The 21,008-nt window shown below is 41.9% G+C and overlaps 1 protein-coding gene across 1 annotated transcript in view; it reads right to left on the bottom strand.

Annotated features, from left to right (window-relative positions):
* Positions 1-21,008, bottom strand: part of LRRIQ1 (leucine rich repeats and IQ motif containing 1) — a 399,791-nt gene that overhangs the window by 255,324 nt on the left and 123,459 nt on the right. Inside the window, exons 12-13 of the mRNA XM_075342423.1 lie at positions 14,508-14,581; positions 14,115-14,208 (exon numbers count right to left, since the gene is read on the bottom strand). Coding sequence (XP_075198538.1) covers positions 14,115-14,208; positions 14,508-14,581 — 168 coding nt within the window. The remainder of the gene's footprint in view (positions 1-14,114; positions 14,209-14,507; positions 14,582-21,008) is intronic.

Genomic DNA, 21,008 nt, shown 5'->3' with positions numbered 1-21,008 from the left:
TAACTCCGCTCTGAATTTAGTCCTCATAAAGCTCTGTCAATGAAAAAAATAAAACAAGTTATGGAGGCTCAAATATTAAAATAAAAAAAATATATATTTTATTGTAATAAAAAAGTAATAAAATATAAATTAACTATGCATATTTGGTATCATTGTATCCATAACAGCCCAACTAATAAATGATCAGCCTATTTATGCCGCCCAGTGAACACCATTAAAAAAAAGTAAAAAGCCAGAACTCCTATTTATATATCATCTTGTGCCACAAAAATGAAACAAAAATTATCTAAAAGTCAAATGCATCTTAAAATAGTACTAAAAATTATACAATTCATGCAGCAAAAAAAATCTTCATACACTTGTGTGAACAGAAAAATAAATAAATAAAAAATTACATCTCTCAAAATCAGGCAATAACAAAGTTTTTTGTTTCTTACAAAGTATTTTTATGGTGCAAAAATAGATAATCATGAATAAAATTATATATATGAGATATCTCATTAATCATACTGATGCACAGAATAAAAGGCAATATGTCCCTAAAACCAAACAACCAAAAAAGAAAAAAAAAAATCTAAATTTGAAAAAAAAAAAAATAGGAATTTTGACTTTTTGCTATTAACTGTATATTCATTTCTTGAAGACACTATAAAGTCCAAATTGTCACTACACCCATTGATACGTTCTTTGAAGGGTATAGTTTGCAAACCAGTGTTACTTCTGGGGGGGTTCCTCTGTACAAATACCTCAGGGGCTCTGCAAATGCAATATAGAGAAGAAACCATTCTAGTTAAATCTTGGTCACAAATGGCACACTTTCCCTACCAAATCCTGCTATATGGTCAAATCATAAGCCATCTAACATATCACAGGTATAGTGAAGAATGGATTAAATGAATTTTCAACAAATTCCTGATGCAAACAAAACACTGTCTGTAAAAAAGCTGAAGTTGAAAAGAGGATGGCTTCTGTAAATGGATAATATTCCTAAACACACGTCAGAATCCACAATAGACTACCTCAAAAGGTGCAAGCTGAAGGTTTTACAATGACCCTCACAGCCCCCTGATATAAAAATCATTGAAAATCTGTGGCTGGACCTCAAAAGAGCAGTTCATGCACGACGACCCAGTAATCTCACAGAACTGGAAGACATTTCCAAAGAAGAATGGATGGAAATCCCTCAAACAAGAACTGAACTGAACTGGCTGGCTACAAAAAGTGTTTACAAGCTGTGATACCCTTCAATGGGGTGCTAGTATGCACCAACCATACAGAATGCTCAAACTTACGTATTAGACTATTTTCCTTTTTTGTTCATTTAAAAATGTCAAATTAATTGTTCATTTAAAAATGTAAAAGATGAAAATGTATATTTTTTGTCCAAAATACAAAGAAAATGTGTCATCTTTAACTTTGTCTTTTACAGATCATTTCATCTTCTCATGCCACTGTATATACTCCAAGAAAAATATTTGTGTGGATGAGTCTCTGGTCCTTTTCAAGGAGCAGCTGCATTTAAGGCCTAAAACACACTTCCGCAAAAAAAACGTACGTGTCTCACTGTCCGTTTTTCGGGTCCGTGTTCCGTTTTTTAGGGGCGTTTCTCCGGTACGTATGGCATCCGTGTGATGGCGTATGCGAGCCGTGTGTGCGTGTGGAATGTCCGTATTGACATAAAATACGTACGTGTGCTGTCCGTGTGCTGTCTGTTTATAAAGGCCCGCATTCTTACCCAATTAACGTTGTTAATCATTCATCATGAGATCCTGGTGTTTTTGTTTGCCATTAATTGGCCTGATAGATTGGTAAGAAGTGTTTCAGATTTCGTGATTAAAAACGGACACGGACGATACGTGCTGAACAAGGACATACTCCGTGTGCGGTCCGTGCAGGCACGGACCCATAGACTAAAGAGGGTCCGTGCCTGCGTGTTGCCGGAAAAAAACGGACATGTCGTCCGTGTAGAAAAGCGCACACACGTACTTACGACACGGACACACGTTCCGTGTGATTTTACGTTCGTGTGCCATCTACCATTGAATAACATGGGTCTCCGTGTGTACGTGTCTCCAGTACGTGCAAATACGTACCGCACACGTACAAAAAAACGGATGTGTGTTGCGAGTCTAAGGCCTAATACACACTTCCGCAAAAAAACGTACGTGTCTTACGGTCCGTTTTTCGGGTCCATGTTCCGTTTTTTTAGGGGCGTTTCTCCGGTACGTATGGCATCCGTGTGATGGCGTATGCGAGCCGTGTGTGCATGTGGAATGTCCGTATTGACATAAAATACGTACGTGTGCTGTCCGTGTGCTGTCCGTTTTTAAAGGCCCGCATTCTTACCCAATTAACGATTTTAATCATTCATCATGAGATCCTGGTGTTGTTGTTTGCTTTTAATTGACCTGATAGATTGGAAACAAGTGTTGCAGATTTGGTGATGACAAATGGACACGGACGATACGTGCTGAACACGGACATAGTCCATGTGCGCTCCGTGCAGGCACGGACCCATAGACTAAAGCAGGTCTGTGCCTGCGTGCTGCCGGCCAAAAACGGACATGTCGTCCATGTAGAAAAGCGCACACACGTACTTACCACACGGACACACATTCTGTGTGATTTTACGTGTGTGTGCCATCTACCATTGATTAACATGGGTCTCCGTGTGTACGTGTCTCCGGTACGTGCAAATACGTACCGCACACGTACAAAAAAAACGGATGTATGTTGCGGGTCTAAAGCAGTATTTGCAGAACAAAAGGTCCCAATTTGGACTGAAATTCTATGAAATGTGTAAAAGCGACTCTGGCTACACACACAAATTCAGGGTGTATGTGGGAAAAGACACTAAATTGTTTGTCTTGAATGCCCCCCATTGAACATAGCTGGAAAAATTGTGGGTGACCTTGTGCATCCTCTTGCAGATAAGGGTTCAACTTTTCTTCTATACTTTGCCTTGCACAAGTATTCATCCCACTTGGAATGTTTCATATTTTACTACCTCACAACCTAGAATCCTCACAGCATGATGCTGGTACCGCCATGTTTCACTGTGGGGACGGTGTTCTTGGGGTGATGAGCTGTGTTGGTTTGGCGAAAGACGTAGTGTTTACCTTGGTGGCCTAAAAGTAAAATTTTGGTCTCAACTGACCACAGTGCCATCCTCCATACATTTAGGGAGTGTCCCACATGTCTTTTGGCAAACTCAAAATGAGTCTTCAAATTTTTGGTGGTAAGAAAGGGCTTTATTCTGCCCACTGCACGATAAAGGCCAGCTTATGGAGTGTCCAGCTTATTGTGGTTATATGGACAGATACTCCAGTTTCTGCTTGGGAACACTGCAGCTGCTTCAGGATTAGTGATCTGGGGAATTATCAGAGATTAGGATTTGTTTTTAGAACTTAACCCTGAGTAGTACTGGCCTTTCAGAAAAGTTGTGTATGTACTGACAGACCATGTGACACTTAAGCGGGCTTTACATGCTGCGATATTGGCCCCGATATCGCTAGCGTGCGTACCCGCCCCCATCGTTTGTGCGACACGGGCAAATCGCTGCCAATCACGCACAAAATCATGCACCCCCGTCACACAGACTTACCTGTCTTGCGACGTCGCTATGGCCGGCGACCCGCCTCCTTTCTAAGGGGGCAGGCCGTGTGACATCGCTACGATATTGTTAATGATGCCGGATGTGCGTCACAAACACCGTGACTCCGACGATAATTCATTAACGATATCGTAGTGTGTAAAGCCCCCTTTAGGCTACACATAGATGGACTTACTTACAATAAGCATGTGACTTATCAAGGTAATTGCTTGCACCAGAAATGTTTAGAGGCTTCATTAGCAGAAAGGGTGAACATGGCAAGTTACCGTATTTTTCGCTTTATAAGACGCACTTTTGTTCCCCCAAATTTTGGGGGAAAGTAAGGGGTGCGTTTTATAAGCCGAATATACGGGGGGTATATATATATATATATATATATATATACACTGCAGGGTCCAGGGGAGGTGGGGGCACTGCTGGGGGCAGGTGAACGCTGCGGGCTGCAGCCTTTGATCTCCTGCTCCCGCTTATATAATATGCACAGCCGCTGTCCATCTCCGGTGGTGCTGAAATCGCACCGCAGTGACGGGCTGGGGGAGCGGTGCATATTGTCCCTGCGCCCCCCTGTGATGGCACATGCCCCCCCCCTTGTGTTAGATATGGCCCCCATGCTGCTACTCATTCTAAAATAAAAAAGCTTTACTTACCCCCTCCAGCGTTCCTCCCCGGTGTCCCTGCTTCCACTGTGATCAGGCACGCAGAGATCTCAGTCTGCTGTGCCGATCACATGACCGGCACGAAGAACCAGGAAGTGGAGGAACAGAAGCACGGAGGGAGACAGGAGCGAGATCAGCGCTGCAGGAGGTAAGGAAAGAGTGTTTTATTTTACTATGGGCAGCAGCCTGGGGGCGATATCTAACACAGCGGGACTTGTGCGATCTATAGGGGCCATGGGCAGCACCATGGGGGCGATATCTAACACAGGGGGACTTGTGCGATCTATATAGGGGCCATGGGCAGCACCATGGGGGCGATATCTAACACAGGGGGACTTGTGCGATCTATATAGGGGCCATGGGCAGCACTATGGGGGCGATATCTAACACAGGGGGAATTGTGCGATCTATACAGGGGCCATGGGCAGCACCATGGGGAAGATATCTAACACAGGGGAAATTGTGCGATCTATATACGGGCCATAGGCAGCACTATGGGGTGATATCTAACACAGGGGGACTTGTGCGATCTATAGGGGCCATGGGCAGCACTATGGGGACGATATCTAACATAGGGGGACTTGTGCGATCTATATAGGGGCCATGGGCAGCACTATGGGGGCGATATCTAACACAGGGGGACTTGTGCGATCTATATAGGGGCTATGGGCAGCACTATGGGGGCGATATCTAACACAGGGGGACTTGTGCGATCTATAGGGGCCATGGGCAGCACTATGGGGGCGATATCTAACACAGGGGGACTTGTGCGATCTATATAGGGGCTATGGGCAGCACTATGGGGGCGATATCTAACACAGGGGGACTTGTGCGATCTATAGGGGCCATGGGTAGCACAGGGGAACGTGTGCCATCACAAGGGGGCTATATTCAATATAAGGGGGCCATATCCAGATTAAGGGGGGGCTAATTTTAGGATGGGGGGCTATGAGGGATATATACCCTATATGATTTGTTAGAGGGACACTGGCATTATAAGATGGACCCCATTTAACATTAAGAAAAAAAAATTCTCTTTTCCTTCACCAAATTTGGGGGTGCGTCTTATAATCAGGTGCGTCTTATAAAGCGAAAAATACGGTATTTATTTTTCACATAAATTTAATTTTACAATTTTACCTATATTCTTCTTACTTCATTACCCTAACTTAGACTATTTAGTGCTGATACTTCTCACACGAATCAAATTACAAAAATATTTCAACACAGATTGTAATGTAACAAAATAGACAAAAAGTCAAGGGGGTGAATACTTTCACAAGGCACTGTGACTTTTATACAAGTGTACTCCTGATCAGGTGGCTGTCTGTCAAGAAAACAGTGGCTCGTGGCACCATATGCTGGAATCAAAGCGAGTTGTCCAGTCACTTGTCACCCAAAGATTAAAGGCAGACAAAATGATGGGGCTCTGTAATGGGGTCATGACTCTTGTTAAATTTTGGGACAAGAAGTTTATCCTCATGTTAACATCAATTCATGCTGATAAAAGCAGCAACATTTCTGTAGGCGGGGAAAGTTCTAATGTCTGAAACCCTGTCTGACTGTCTGAGTACAGGACTACAATAAATATATGGGTGGCGTGGACTTTGCGGACCAGATGCTGCAGTCTTACAGCGCTGTTCGCAAATCCTGTGTATGACTTGCGCTACATGTAATGCAAGCGGCCCTATATAACCTTTTTTGTGTGGTTTTGAAAAACTGGGAACCAAAGAACTGACTTTGCGTTCCAAGATAAACATCAGATATTTTAAGACCAAGGGAAGGTGGAGAGAAAATTATCTAGTGAGGCCAGCAGGATTGTCCACAGTGAGCATTTTCTCTCAGTGACATCTACAATCAAAGAAGGCCAACTCCGAAAGAGATGCAGTGTATAGTACAAAGATGGAGTTAGGTGGGAAAACAGTTTCCAATGTGACACGTCCTGACAAACCTGGTCTCTGCATTAGGCCGGTGTCACACTTGCGATTGCCTCGCGTGTATCTCTATGCAGCCGACCCACTCCTGTGAGGAGAGTGTGAATCCGTGACGGGTGATGCACTGCAAAACTCGCGTGAGATATACGTAAGGCAATCACAAGTGTGACACCGACCTTATTTAAAGTTATTCCATATAGTACCTGTAGTTTCAAGATCCTCACTATACCCCCTCTTTGAGGGGTGTAGTTTCCAAAATGGGGTCAACTGTGGGGGGTTTCCACTGCATAGGCACATCAGGAACTCTCCAAAAGTGGCATGGCATCCGCCAACGATTTGAGACAATTTTCCTTTCCAAAAGTCAAATGGTCATTCCCTTCTGAGCCCTGCCTTACGCCCAAACAAAGTTTTCCAACACATATGAGATATCGGTATACTCAGGAGAAATCACACTGTATCAAATTGTATGCTGCATTTTCTCTAGATACACTCGTAAAAATTAACATTTTTATGGGAACAGGTAAAATTATTAGTTTTTTTCCACATTGCTATTTACTTCCTGTGAAGCACCTAAAGGGTTAATAAACTTCTTGTATGTGGGTTTGAGGAGTTTGAGGGGTGCAGTTTTTACAAACGTGACACCTTTGGGTATTTTCTGTCACATAGGCCTCGCAAAGTCACTTCAATGTGATGTGGTCCCTACAAAAATGGATTTGTAACTATTGTTGGAAAAATGAAAAACCTAATTTTTTTATGTTTGAATAATGGTGCAGATGTAAAGTACACTTATGGCAAATGGTTTTTTTATTAACTATTTTGTGTGGTATAACTATCTGGTTTAAGGGCATAAAAAAATCAAAGTCTGAATACTGTGAAGTTTTCAGATTTGTTGCCAAATTTTCAATATTTTTTATAAATAAATGCAAATAATACGGACAAAAATTTTTCACTAACGTTAAGTCCAATACGTCACAAAAAATCTCAGAATCACTGGGATATGTTGAAGAGTTCCAGAATTATTACCTTATAAAGTGAAGTAAAGTTTTTTTTGTAAACAAACTGCAGCCGAGGTAGAGGAGTTTTCTAAAAAAGGAAAACTCCTCAAAGGCGTTGTCCACTACAAGGACAACCCCTTCTCATTCCTTATGTTTGGCCCCATTAAAATAAAAAAGCTCATATGCCCCTCCCGTGCCAGCACCATTCCAGCAGTATCTGGGCTTGTGTTCCCGGGGCTCTCGAGAGGTTAAGTCACACAAGCCCCGTGCCAATAACCACCACCTTCCCTCACCCCGCCATCAGACTTATGAGTAATCACCATGAAGTGAGAGCTGGAGCTAGCCACTCACTTTGCTGGAACAGCACCGGCATAGGAGGGGAGCATAAGCTTTTTTTAGTTTAACGGGGCAAACATGGTGAATGAGAAGGGTGCCCACTCAGCAATTAAATATAATTAATATAGTTAACCCCTTACCGACATATGACATACAGGTATGCCATTTCCCGGCTCCCTGACTTTGATGTAGGCTTGCCCGCATCTTTCCCAGCAGATGATAGCGAATTTAATCAGCCATTGTGTGTCTTTAACCATTGCGGGTGGATTGGACCTCAGCCCGCAGCTGTTAACCTGTGAAATGACACTGACGGCATTTAATACTCGCTGGCAGGAGGGCACACCATTGCAATTGCCCATTAGCACACTCGTGATGCGATGGGTTCCCATGACAGCCAATGGTCTGCTGAAGACCACTGTGCTTGTCATTATGATAATCCTGTGAAAGACAGCATTTTGCTGGCATTCATATTAGATAAGGATTTTCACAATACCTAGCAGTGCTGATGTACTGCTATGTATAGCACAAGTAATCAGATGATCACAGCTTCAATTCCTCTAAGAGGACCATTAACCCCTTCACGACCACGGGCAGCAAAATTACGTCCTATTTTTATGTGACTTAATGACCAGGGATGTAACTTTACGGTCTAAAATTCATTTGATTGCCGTGGCCATAGCAGCAGCTTTCAAATGATGCCCCCTGCTGTTTCCGCCAATCACAGAGATTGCACGGTTTTCAGCTAAAAAAAAAATGCCCCAAACAGTGCGATGTGGTGATATCCAGCTACATTTTGCTGCAGGAGCAGCAGATCAAAACAGGGCGCCCTCCTCCCCCCCCTGCAGCACTGATTGGAGCGATCATGCTATGACGCGTGATCGCTTCATTCAGCATGCAGGGGGAGCGGTCTTACCTGGCAGTGACTGCCCTCCCCAAGCTTATTTTGGCCTGGAGAGCCCTCCCCCAGCATGTCTTCGCCGTGAACCCGCTGGGACTTGTAGTACCACACCACTGTCGCTGTCCGATCGCCGCTCCTGCATCCTGCTGCCCCTGTGCACTCCCATGCTATCCCCCTGCCAATTGTCATCCCCTACCTGCTGCCACCGAGTCATCCGAAGTCTTCATTGGTCCAATCGCATCGGCCTCCATCGGTGGGTCCTTCCTGGGTCCTCGGTGAGCTGTCTTTCTTACGGTCTGCTGCCTCCTGTAATAAGCCGTCCAACTTTCTGCCTGCTTTTCCTCCTTCAATTGCTCTTGTCAGTGATCCTCCTGCTGCTTCTCTGATCCTGTGAGCATATATTTTTTTTTTGTCACTCATCCCCTGTCCCTTTTTACACCTTATTCGTCTGAGTGTCCTGCGAGTGGTGATCATTGACGTCTGTGCTCAATTTTGGCCAGGCATTTTTTTTGTCTGTATCCCCCGTTGCTTTTTGCACCTCATCCTGCAGCAGCTGATCAGTGATGCACATCACTGATCGGCGTCCGTGCGGTTGAAAAATTAGATGGTGCTCCTTGCCTTCTGAGCCCTGCCTTGCGCCTAAACAGTTGTTTTCCATCATATATGAGGTATCTGCGTACTCAGGAGAAATTGCACAATAAATTTTATGGTGGATTTTTTCATGATACCCTTGTGAACAAAAGGCTACCTGGTTAAAGTAACAATTTTGTGGTAAAAAAAAAAAAAAAAAAAATATTTTCACAGCTCAACGTTATCAACTTCTGTGAGTCCCCAGGGGTTCAAGGTGCTCAATAAACATCTAGATAAATTCCTTGAGGGGTGTAGTTTCCAAAATGGGGTCACTTGTATGTCAGCGCTCCAATGTTTAGGCACGTCAGGGGGTCTCCAAATGCGACATGACATTAGCTAATGAGCTAATTTTGCAGTCAAATGGTGCTCCTTCTCTTTCGAGCTCTGCCATGTGCCCAAACAATTGATTTCCACCACATATGAGGTATCAATGTACTCAGGAGAAATTGCACAATAAATTTTATGGTGCATTTTTCCTGATACCCTTGAGGGAATGCCAATTTTTATGGCTAAATTAATATTTTTCTGTAAAAAAGTAAAATTTTCATTTTTTCCTTCAACATTGCTTTGGTTCCTATGAAGAACCTAAAGGGTTAATAAACTTCTTGGATGTGGTTTTAAGCAGTGTGAGGGGTGCAGTTTTTAGAATCATGTCACTTTTGAGTATTTTCTGTCACCTAGGCCTCTCAAAGTAATTTCAAATATGACGTGATCCCAAAAAAATGGTTTTGCAAATTTTGTTGGAAAAATGAGAAATCGCTGATAAACTTTGAACCCTTCTAACTTCCTAACAAGCAGTGTGAGGGGTGCAGTTTTTAGAATCATGTCACTTTTGAGTATTTTCTGTCACCTAGGCCTCTCAAAGTAATTTCAAATATGACGTGATCCCAAAAAAATGGTTTTGCAAATTTTGTTGGAAAAATGAGAAATCGCTGATAAACTTTGAACCCTTCTAACTTCCTAACAAAATAAAATTTGTTTCCAAAATTGCACTGATGTAAAGTAGATATGTGGGAAATGTTATTTCGTAACTATTTTGTGTGACAAATCTCTCGGATTTATGGGCATAAAATTGCTTTTTGAAAGTTGCAAAATTTTCACCAAATTTCTGAAATTTTCACAAATAAACACAAAAATAATGGCCCAACGTTATCACTGCCATGTAGTACAATATGTCACGAAAAAAAAAATTCCAGAGTTATAATCTGTCAAAGTGACACTGGTCAGAAATGCAAAAAATAGCCCGGTCATTAGGGTGTTTTAGTGGCTGGGGGTGAAAAATAAGTACAGAGAAAATTCCGGGGGAGAAAAAAACAAAACAGAAAATAAGTTCAAATCACACGCCATTAAAAATAAAATGGAAAAAAAAATACACATTTGGTATAATAGAGTACGTAAATTCCGATCTATCAAAATACAGTATAAAATAATTTAATCCGATTGGTAAACTGTGTAACAAGACAAATAAATCAAAAGAACCAGAATTATGTTTCTTTGGCATCTGCAACATTGCAAAAAAATGCAATAAAAGGGAATCAAAACATCGCATCTACCCCAAAATGGTATCAAGGAAAGCTTCAGCTCAGGATGCAAAAAAAAATTCTTCACAGAGCCCCAGATCCCAAAAATGTAAAGCGTTTCAGGTCCCAAAAAACTGCGACAAGCAAAATTTTTTTTTTCACAAATGTAAAAAGACACTTTTTGCACCACTTAAATAAAAAATAAAAACAAAAACAAACTATGCATGCATGTCTGATATTTGCGTAATCGTACTGAAGTGAAGAGCCATACTGCCAGGTCAGTTTTACTGTATAGTGAACATGGTAAATAAAAAAAATCTATTGTGAAATTACACTTTTTTTTGCAACTGCAACAGACTTGTAATTTATGTTCCCGCTTTACAGTGCATCAGATGAAAAATTAATTGTGTCAGTCAAAAGTACAGCTCCGCTTAAAAAAAAAAACAAAAAAAAACACAACAAAATCTACACACTGCATTGTAGAGGGAAAAATAAAAAAACGTATGACTCTTGGAAGAAGGGGAGGAAAAAACAGACACTAGTCATGTCGGAAAAGGGTTATAAGTAGGGATGATCGAATACTTCAAATATTTAGCTTCGCGAATATTTGATGCGCAATGTAAGTCTAGGGGAAACCCGAATAACAACTATTCGGAACTATTCGGGCTTCCCATAGACTTACATTGTGCATTGAGTATTCGCATAGTGGCGACCTATTCGGCGGATATTCGCGAAGCCAAATATTAGAGGTATTCGATCATCCCTGGTTATAAGTAATGCTAATGAAAACAAGTAGATAAAGCATATAGTAAGGGATTTTGTCTCCAACTAAGTCTAAGTGCATGTATAGGAAACATTAATATCCAGATATGGAACTGGAAACGGTCAAGAAGGTGCAAGCAGTAGACAATACACTGATCAGTATTACTGCCTGTAAAATATAATAAAGTCACCAATGGAAAAATGTAATGCATTCTTTACATGCCTCAGGGAGGTTATATACACCAGTGTGATGAATAATAAATAATGAATTAACGAACATAATAAGACTATTGAAGTTGGATCATTCGAGGTGTAAATTACATAACCATGTGTATAATAACCATTAATGAATGGAAAAAGACCAAAACAATTAATGCAATAAGTGACAATATTGTGTAGTGTTACTGTCAGACATTATTGTCACATATTAGAAATATAACGAGGATGTAACGCTTAAGGCCAGGCTCATACCGCTCTATCCACTGAACTTTTATGCTTTTACATTTTTCCTTTTTAACTGGTTCCATGGACGCACTCATACAGCATAGTATTGCTGCCCCCTAACATTTCAAGCTGGCTTAAATCTTGACAAAAATAAATTGTCCAAATCTATCCTAAAGGCTGATCTTGTCTACTAAACTAGAGTAAATTGTTGTACGTGCTGAAGTGTAGTTTGTGGACATCACAACTCCCACACAATGGGGCCTGTAGGATACGTTAAAGTTGTGTTATATATTGTACGCAGAACCATTAATTCAGTTTATTAGGTGTTAAGCTATATTTCCACTTCCATTTTGTGGCGACCGATTTGAGAATGCTATTAACCTGCAGATTATTCCCATATATGAAGGTTAATAGCTTTTTAGACATAACAGCTTTCTTTTAAAGGGGTAGTCCACTATTTGGACAACCAGTTCTCAATCAGCCGGTTTGCCCCCTTATAATACAACACTTATACGTGCATCCGGTGCCAGAGCTGTTCCAGTAGTGTCAGCACTCACTCTGATGGGGCTCACGTGATATTATACCAATCAGCACTGGCTTCCCTACCGCCTTCAAACAAATGGAACATCAAGAGGAAGTCAGAGTTGGCCGCTCACTCTCTCTTGAAGTTTGATACATCTGAAGGTGCTCAGTGCCGACACCGCTAGAACAACACCAGCACTGGAGGCGAATATAAAGACAAAAGAAGTATATGTATGGCACTTGTAAGGAACTAGCTGGATGTAGATAGTAAAAAATGGCCAAATTTATTAGAAAATATTAAAATTACAAAACAGGAACAGTCATAACAAACCCCTATAGGACTAGATGGTCAGTGGGGACAACGCTTTTCTGCCAATCTCTTGGTCTTATGCCGGCGTCACACGGGACGATCTATCGTGCGATTGCCGAGTGTTCGTACCCACCCCCGTCGTTTGTGCATCACGGGCAATTAGTTGCCCGTGGCGCACAAAGTCGTTAACCCCCTGTCACATGTACTCACCTACCGGGCGACGTCGCTGTGGGCGGAGAACATCCTCTTCCTGAAGGGAGAGGGACGTTCGTCGTCACAGCGACGTCACACGGCAGCCGGCCAATAGAAGCGGAGGGGCGGAGATGAGCTGGACGTAACATCCCGCCCACCTCCTTCCTTCAGCATGCCGGCGGCCGCAGGTAAGCTACAAATTATCGTTCCCGAGGTGTCACACGGAACGACATGTGCTGCCACGGGAACGATGAACAACCGAAGCACAGAAGGAAGACCGACATTTTGAAAATGAACGACGTGTCAACGAGCAACGATAAGGTGAGTATTTTTGCTCGTTCACAGTCGTTCGGAGGTGTCACACGGTAAGATATCTCTGACGATGCCGGATGTGCGTCACTAACGACGTGACCCCGACGACATATCGCCTGATATATCGTACCGTGTGACGCCGGCATTAATCATGGTACAATGCTAATGGAAGAAGAAGGAATCCATTATTATGGGGTTCCTGTGAGTTTTGCTATGTGTCCGTTTTTACAATTTAAAAAAAAAAAAAAATCTCCATACTGCGGCTTTTTGTCCATTTTAAAAGCATTGATAATCATATGTGGTCCCTATGCCTTCTGTTAGCACCAGTAATGTACCCTATTTTGCACGTAAATTTTATTTTCCTCAAAACAAAACAGAAACAGAGGATGTCTGAATGGAAGTGAGAAGGTGAGAAGGTAGCCCAAATAAATACTTTAATACTAGACTGAGTTGGGTTTCAACTTTGTTTCCTCAATATATTTCCCAAAATATGAGCAAACAAGGATAGCATAGTAGGGAAAAAAATACAATAGGTTCAGAAATATATTGAAAGATATGCACACCATCAGATGGCAGAAAGGTACGATTGCAAACAAGTGAAAATCCAGCTTTGGCTACTAACTTTAATAAAAAGGATTATGGGGACATCTGCTGTTCAAGGAAAAGGTAGTGAAACTATGAATGGAGAGGAATATTGTGGTGACACCTGCTGGTCAAGTTGTGAAATGTCATAATGCAGAATATCCTAGTAAATGGCCATTAATGATGTATTCACATGAAATAAGTTCTTCAAGTTAAAAAAAAAAATAAAATAAAAAAAATATAATAATAATATAGATTATATAAATGAGTAATCTTCAAGTGTAAAAATATTCAATTTGATAGGAAATGTCAAATAACTACACATGTAAAAATTGATTAATCAAAATATATATTTAATATTGTAAGTTTAGTGTTACACAACACAGGAATTCTTATTGATTATCTCACCTCCAGTTATGTTCTTGGAGAAATGGATTCTTGCTAATCGAGAGATTTTTTAAATGAAGACATCCTTCCAGCCATTGGGATACAGTCGCCAAATCTAGACAATAATAAAGATCATGTAAAATAGTAGTTTTGTAGTAATGTTGTCCTGAGGTTCTTAGGGAAAATACAAATGGAAAACATTTGTTTGTTCCCCCTGTGATTGCATGGGTCCACTACCGAATAGGACCTTGTATTGTACTTAAAAATGTGATAGATGAATACTTTGTAGCATGTGTCTGATGTAGGTAAAAAAAAAAAAAAAATAAAGTTACAATCCGAGTAAATCGCAGTGAATCTACACCAATAAAAATAGATATGGCATAAAGAAAATAAAAAAAATAAATTCGGACATACCTGATAAACAGTTGCTACTTAGGTTCAGTTCTTCAAGTGAAATAAAGGTATTAAATGGTGCAAGGTGATTTATACTGCAATAAAGAAAAAATTATACAAGGCCATGTAATTGTTTTAAAAGGAAAGGAAATACAATTTAGAGCATGATAAAGTAAAGCCTCACCTTATTAAATGTGCCCTACAGTTCCGCAACCATTAAAATCGTCTTTATTATGATATTTTACTGTTCTTACTTATATTTCAGTCAGTTTACTTTATTATTGATACCTAGAACCTGTAAACTACTGCTAATAGATCAGTTGTTCCTATTATGTGTCTTTATCAGTGTACAGGCGTGTCCTGTTGGAAATTGGGGTTTGAATTCTGCAAGGGTGTCACCGGTGACAGACAGTCATGTGGTTTCCGGCTATAGAAGGTCACAGCGTTTGGTTGTGCAAAATGCTCCGTGACTTTCTATTGTTCCCACTGTCAATATTCATTGTACTAGTTAGCTTTCCTGCTGGATTTTCATGTCTCCCCTTTTGGACCTAGCAGGAGCTCGCCTTCCACCCAGCTGCTAATCATCAGTATTCTCTTGGTGCTTAAATACTTACTTCTCCCCTGGACTGGTGCTGGTGATATTATTCAGTTCATTCTAGCTCTGGTTGCAAGCAGGTGGCTTGCTGTCATCTGCAGTATCATTACTGAAGCTTGCTGAACTCTTGCCTGTGTCATCTGTGGATAAGTACTGTAGTTCATGCATATTCGCCTGTGTGTCCCGATTGTATCTTCCTTTAGCCTTTAGTCGGGTTGACAAAGAGCTCATCCCATCTGTTCCCTATTCAGGGTCCAGCACTAGTAATACCTAGGGTCAGGTATCCAACTCGGCGCATAGGTGCGAAACCTATCAAGGGTGGTGAGGGACCATAGGTTCCAGCTATAGGTTTGGTCATGGGTCCCTATCTCTCCCTGCCCTAGACGCAGGGCTGCCCTTACCTTTCGCTTGATACTTCCCTGAACCTAGCGTGACAAAGGGGTTCTCCAGGAGTGGAGAAAAATATAACTAAAGTAAACGTCATTATAAAGAAAAAAAAATGCAATTAGCAAACTACAAAATATTTTGTCTAGGGAGGTAATCACTATAGAATTAAAATGGCCCCAGTTGTATTACACTGACTGAAACTGGTCCTAGAATGATAGGTCAGTTGACTGTGAGCATGTGCAATAGGACGATCCCTCTACTGTGGACTGGAGTGATCTATATCATGTATTCTTAGGCGGGCTTTACACGTTGAGACATCGGTAACGATATATCGTCGGGGTCATGTCGTTAGTGACGCACATCCGGCGCCGTTACCAACATCGCAGCGTGTAAACCCTAGGAGCGACGATCACCAATCGCAAAAACGTCAAAAATCGTTGATCGGTGACACGTCGCTCGTTTTCATAATATCGTTACTGCTGCCGGTACGATGTTGTTTGTAGTTCCTGCAGCACCACACATCGCTGTGTGTGACACTGCAGGTCGACAAACATCTCCTTACCTGCCGCCACCCCTGTTATCTCTGGCATTATATTAGAAAGACTGGGTAAACAAATAAGTGTGACCAGCCTTTTTTTACCTGAATACTTATGTTATGGTATATCCAGAATTCGATTAGGAAGACATGGTGGCCAGCAGTGTGAAAAGCTTGTTACCTCAGTCAGCACACCTGGTATTTCCAGTATTAGATCAGAAACAAAGAATGAACAGCAGTGTAAATATCCCCTATCTTAAATCAGTACTCCTTAGGGTAAGTTCACACAGTGCGTTTTTCGCGGCGTTTTTGCGCAGTTTTCGGGTGCGTTTTTGCTCAGAAAACTGCATGACTTTGCTTCCCCAGCAAAGTCTATGAGTTTTCATTTTTGCTGTCTGCACACAGCTTTTTTTTTCAGCTGCGTTTTTGTGGTGCCACAAAAACGCAGAATGTCAAGTATTCCCGCGTTTTTCACTGCGCTTTTCATCCATTGAGTTCAATGGGATGTTGAAAGACGCAATGAGAAACGCAAATAGCTGCGTTTTGGTGCGTTTCTAAGACCAAAAACGCAGCTATAAACGCAGGAGGTGGGTAGTAAAGTGACATGTACAGGAAGAGGATTCCTTCTGTCAGTATATACAGAAGCGTGAATCCTCCCGGTACCGTCACTGCCGCTTCCACCTCCCGTCCTGGGCATGTATGCTGCCGTGCGGCGCCATGTCTGGGCGGGAGGTGGAAGCGGCTGCGAAAACAAAAGTTAACAGTAGAAAAAAAAAAAAAAAGTTATACTCACCTGTCTGCAGCCTCCCGGTGCCATGCCCGCTCCCAGATCCTCTCACGGTATCGCCACCCCCGCTCCGGCTGTGTGCAGACAGCCGGGAAACCTCTGATGGATGCAGGACCTGGCCATGGATCACCTGATGCAGTCACCTGACGCATCAGGTAATCGTAAGTATCGCGGTGACGCGGGCGCCCGGCCGGTATCAGCGGATGCGTCAGGAGACTTCATCCCTGATTACCGGCAGCTGCTGCAGCGATCGGACGGGATCAGACTCCTCCAATCGCTCCAGGAGCTGCCGGTAATCAGCACATAAGTGAGTATTATTTTTTTTTATTTTTTTTTTTGCACCGATGCATCTGCTGATTGTATAAACGGCTTTTATACAATCAGCTGATGTGTGATGGGATTCAGGCACTTGATCCTGACACATCATCTGATCGCTTTGCCTTCCAGCAAACCGATCAGATGATATTGGATCCGGATTGGACGGCGCGGGATCCTGACCCAGGATTACTGCGGAGGGGGGGTTCTTTATTTCAATAAAGATGGAGTCACTAATTGTGTTGTGTTTTATTTCTAATAAAAATATTTTTCTGTGTGTTGTGTTTTTTTTTTATCTTTACTAGAAATTCATGGTGGCCATGTCTAATATTGGCGTGACACCATGAATTTCGGGCTTAGGGCCAGCTATACAGCTAGCCCTAACCCCATTATTACCCAGCGAGCCACCTGGCATCAGGGCAGCTGGAAGAGTTGGATACAGCGCCAGAAGATGGCGCTTCTATGAAAGCGCCACTTTCTGGGGGGGCTGCGGGACTGCAATTCACAGCGGGGGTGCCCAGAAAGCATGGGCATCCTGCACTGTGGATTCCAATCCCCAGCTGCCTAGTTGTACCCAGCTGGACTCAAAAATTGGGCGAAGCTCACGTCATTTTTTTTTTAAATTATTTCATGAAATTCATGAAATAATTTAAAAAAAAAGGGCTTCCCTATATTTTTGGTTCCCGGCCGGGTACAAATAGGCAGCTGGGGGTTGGGGGCAGCCCGTACCTGCCTGCTGTACCCGGCTAGCATACAAAAATATGGCGAAGCCCACGTCATTTTTTTTGTTTGGGGGGGCAAAGAAATCCTGCATACAGTCCTGGAAGGAGGATGCTGAGCCTTGTAGTTCGACAGCTGCTGTCTGCTCTCCTGCATACACTATTGGATGGAGGATGCTGAGCCTTGTAGGTCTGCTCCCCCTGACTCTCCCTCAAGCATACAGTCCTGGATGGAGCATGCTGAGCCTTGTAGTTCTGCAGCTGCTGTCTGCTCTCCTGCATACACTATTGGATGGAGTATGCTGAGCCTTGTAGTTCTGCAGCTGTCTGCTCTTCTGCATACACTAGTGGAGAATGAAGAACACATTGAAGAAGGAAATGACATCAGACCTTTTTTTTTTGTTCACTGATAAAAAACGCATAAAGACGCAGTGAGCAAAAATGCAGCAAAAAAACGCACCAACGTTTTTTTGACGCGGGTGCGTTTTTGTGCAGTTTTTCCGCAAAAAACGCACAAAAACGCAGCATCAAAAAAACGCAGTGTGTGAACCTAGCCTTATAGTTCCACTATTAGATTAGACAAAAGGTGGACGGTAGTGCAAGCAGTCACTTCCTGCGGTATCCCTGGTAATTGCAGTATTAGATTATAAAAAGATGGTGGTGAGCAGTGTGAGCAGCCTCTTCTCTTAGCAGAACAGCAGAAGGGGAAACATGGACCCAGTACCAGTATCCAATTTGTAAAATAAAAAAATATTTAATTCAATATGTTTAAAAAATAGTAGGGATAAGAATCTATGACATACAGAAAATGGGCATGAAACTTGACGCATTTCGGACTTTACATAACAAACAAAAACAAAAGAGTCCTTAATCATCACTTATGTTTAAGGACTCTTTTGTTTTTAATATGTAAAGTCCGAAACGCATCAAGTTTCATGCCCATTTTCTGTATGTCATAGATTCTTATCCCTCCTATTTTTTAAACATGTTGAATTTGAGATTTTTTTATTTAACTAATTGGATATTGGTGCTGGGTCCATTTTTCCCCTTCTGCTGTTCTCTACATCGGACTGGCCTGTCTGAGAGACTGCATGCACATCACAAGTCCTGGAATACACGGATCAGGTGAGCTGAAAACCCTCTCTTTTTCTCTTCTCTTAGCAGCCATGTTATCTACTGTACTAAATCAGATTGACAATGTGGACAGCAGTGTCAATAGCCTCTTCTTCCACCAGTAGTTTTTCCAGTATTGCAACAGATTTTCCACTGGGAGCACATCTACACATGATGAGGGTGTGTGGAGATCCTACTGCACATACTCAATGGCACTTGTCCTATTAAAATTCTAGGACAAGTTTATTTCAGCATAACAATGTGGTGGCCACTTAAATTCTATAGTGATTACTTTCTTAGCAAAGATGATCATTTGCTAATTTAACACTGGAGGTGCAAAGAAAAGCCGGTAATCTGTGCTGTAGTGGAAGAATTTACATTGAAGCAGTGATTCTGGTTCGTGATTTATTAATCAACGCATTTCAGAGAATGCATATCTCCTTCATCAGGACAATCAAATAACATTGAGAAGATGATTTTGTCCTGATGAAGGAGATATCCATTCTTTGAAACACCTGGACAAAAAAAAAATCACTAACCAGGATCACTAGTTCACTGTCAATCCTTCTACGGCAGGGCAAAATAACCCCTTCCCATTGCATCTTCAGTCTTCTTGGGGCTGCAGTAGAAATTACATGTATTTACAGGTGAGTGTTGTGAATATTAGTTATGTTTTGGCTGCTGGGAGGCTCCCTCTGGTGGCCATGAATGGTTTGGACTTGGATCAGGTGTGTTGTGCAATGGGCATTTCCTTTGCTAACTCTCTGCTTATTTAAATCCTGGTCTGATAGCAGGCTTTGCCGGATGTCAGTTGTTCTTTATATCACCAGCCTGCTTCATTCTGCTCCACACCACATCTACCCCAGATAAGTGCTTGCTCTTTATTTATTGTTTGGTTCTTTTGCTCTTTTCTGGGTTTGTCATTTGCTGTGGTTGTTTTCAGTTTATTTGCATGCAGGGATTTTCCCCCTCAGTTGCTTGGCTGGGGAACTCCCTGCAGTTCTGTTTGGAGTATAGCTCCTTTGGGTCCATGCGTTTGTGGCTTGTTGAATTTGTTATGATTCTTGTTTTCTGTTCATTGGTATGACAAAAGCACCTGGTAAAGGACGGAGTTCAGATCGTGCGATCTGAGGGCCTTTTTGTACTATCAGGAATTCAGAATTTTGCAGGGTTTTTCTCTGGCCACCATCAGTCCCTTTCCTGTCCTTTCCTATTTTAGTCAGTGGGGCCCTCACCTTTTGCTAATCCTGTCATCTATTTGTGTATTGTGTTTTTCCTATATCACCGCAGTCTTTGAATGTGGGGGGCTTGCTATTCTTGTCTATTTTCTGAGGCAGAGAGTTATTCATCTTTCCTTCCTTTAGGATAGTTAGTTCTCCGGCTGGGCTCGCGGTGCACAGGATATTAGTTCACCCCTCGGCTACTTCTAGTGTTGATGGTTAGTAAGGGGATGGCGGCCAGATTAGTTGCCAATGCTCTTGTCACCTTTTACCAATGATTTGTGGTGGTCTTCCATGGTTCCGGATCATAACAGGTGAGCCTCTCTCTACCAGCCAAATTTATCCTGGTTACTTAGGTAAGACCCCATTGTGCTTTTTGTCTTTCCAGCTCCTATACAGAATTGGTTAATTAAAGGCATTTTTGTAATTTAAATGAAATTTCCTTTATTTAGGTTTTTCTATTCTTGGAGAACCCCTACAAACATCTTTATATGCCCTGCAACCTGGTCAGTAAGGCTCAATCTAAATATTTGATACTTCAATTTTAAATCAGACAATGTACGGTAGATTATTTTTTGCTAATGAGCCAAGCTATATTTGGTATTAAAAGGTTTACTAACGTGTTTTCCAAGAAATTAAATTACTAAAAACCCATTTAGTGTATGAGAATTAAAATTTAGCAAATATAAAAAAAACAGTCATAAATGGAAAAGGTACTTTCAACTTCTTTTGGTTAATTTATGGGTGAATTGACTCTCCCACTGTACTCTCTGGACAAAAGAGTTAACAAAATGTCATAAGAGACGAAATCCTGTCAGGTCTCACCAGTGGCTTTGTCAATATGAGCATTC

Source organism: Anomaloglossus baeobatrachus, chromosome 4, assembly GCF_048569485.1.
Source record: "Anomaloglossus baeobatrachus isolate aAnoBae1 chromosome 4, aAnoBae1.hap1, whole genome shotgun sequence".
Classification (NCBI taxonomy): Eukaryota; Metazoa; Chordata; class Amphibia; order Anura; family Aromobatidae; genus Anomaloglossus; species Anomaloglossus baeobatrachus.
Note: the sequence above shows the minus strand (reverse complement) of the source record. Positions and strands in the feature narration are given on the sequence as shown.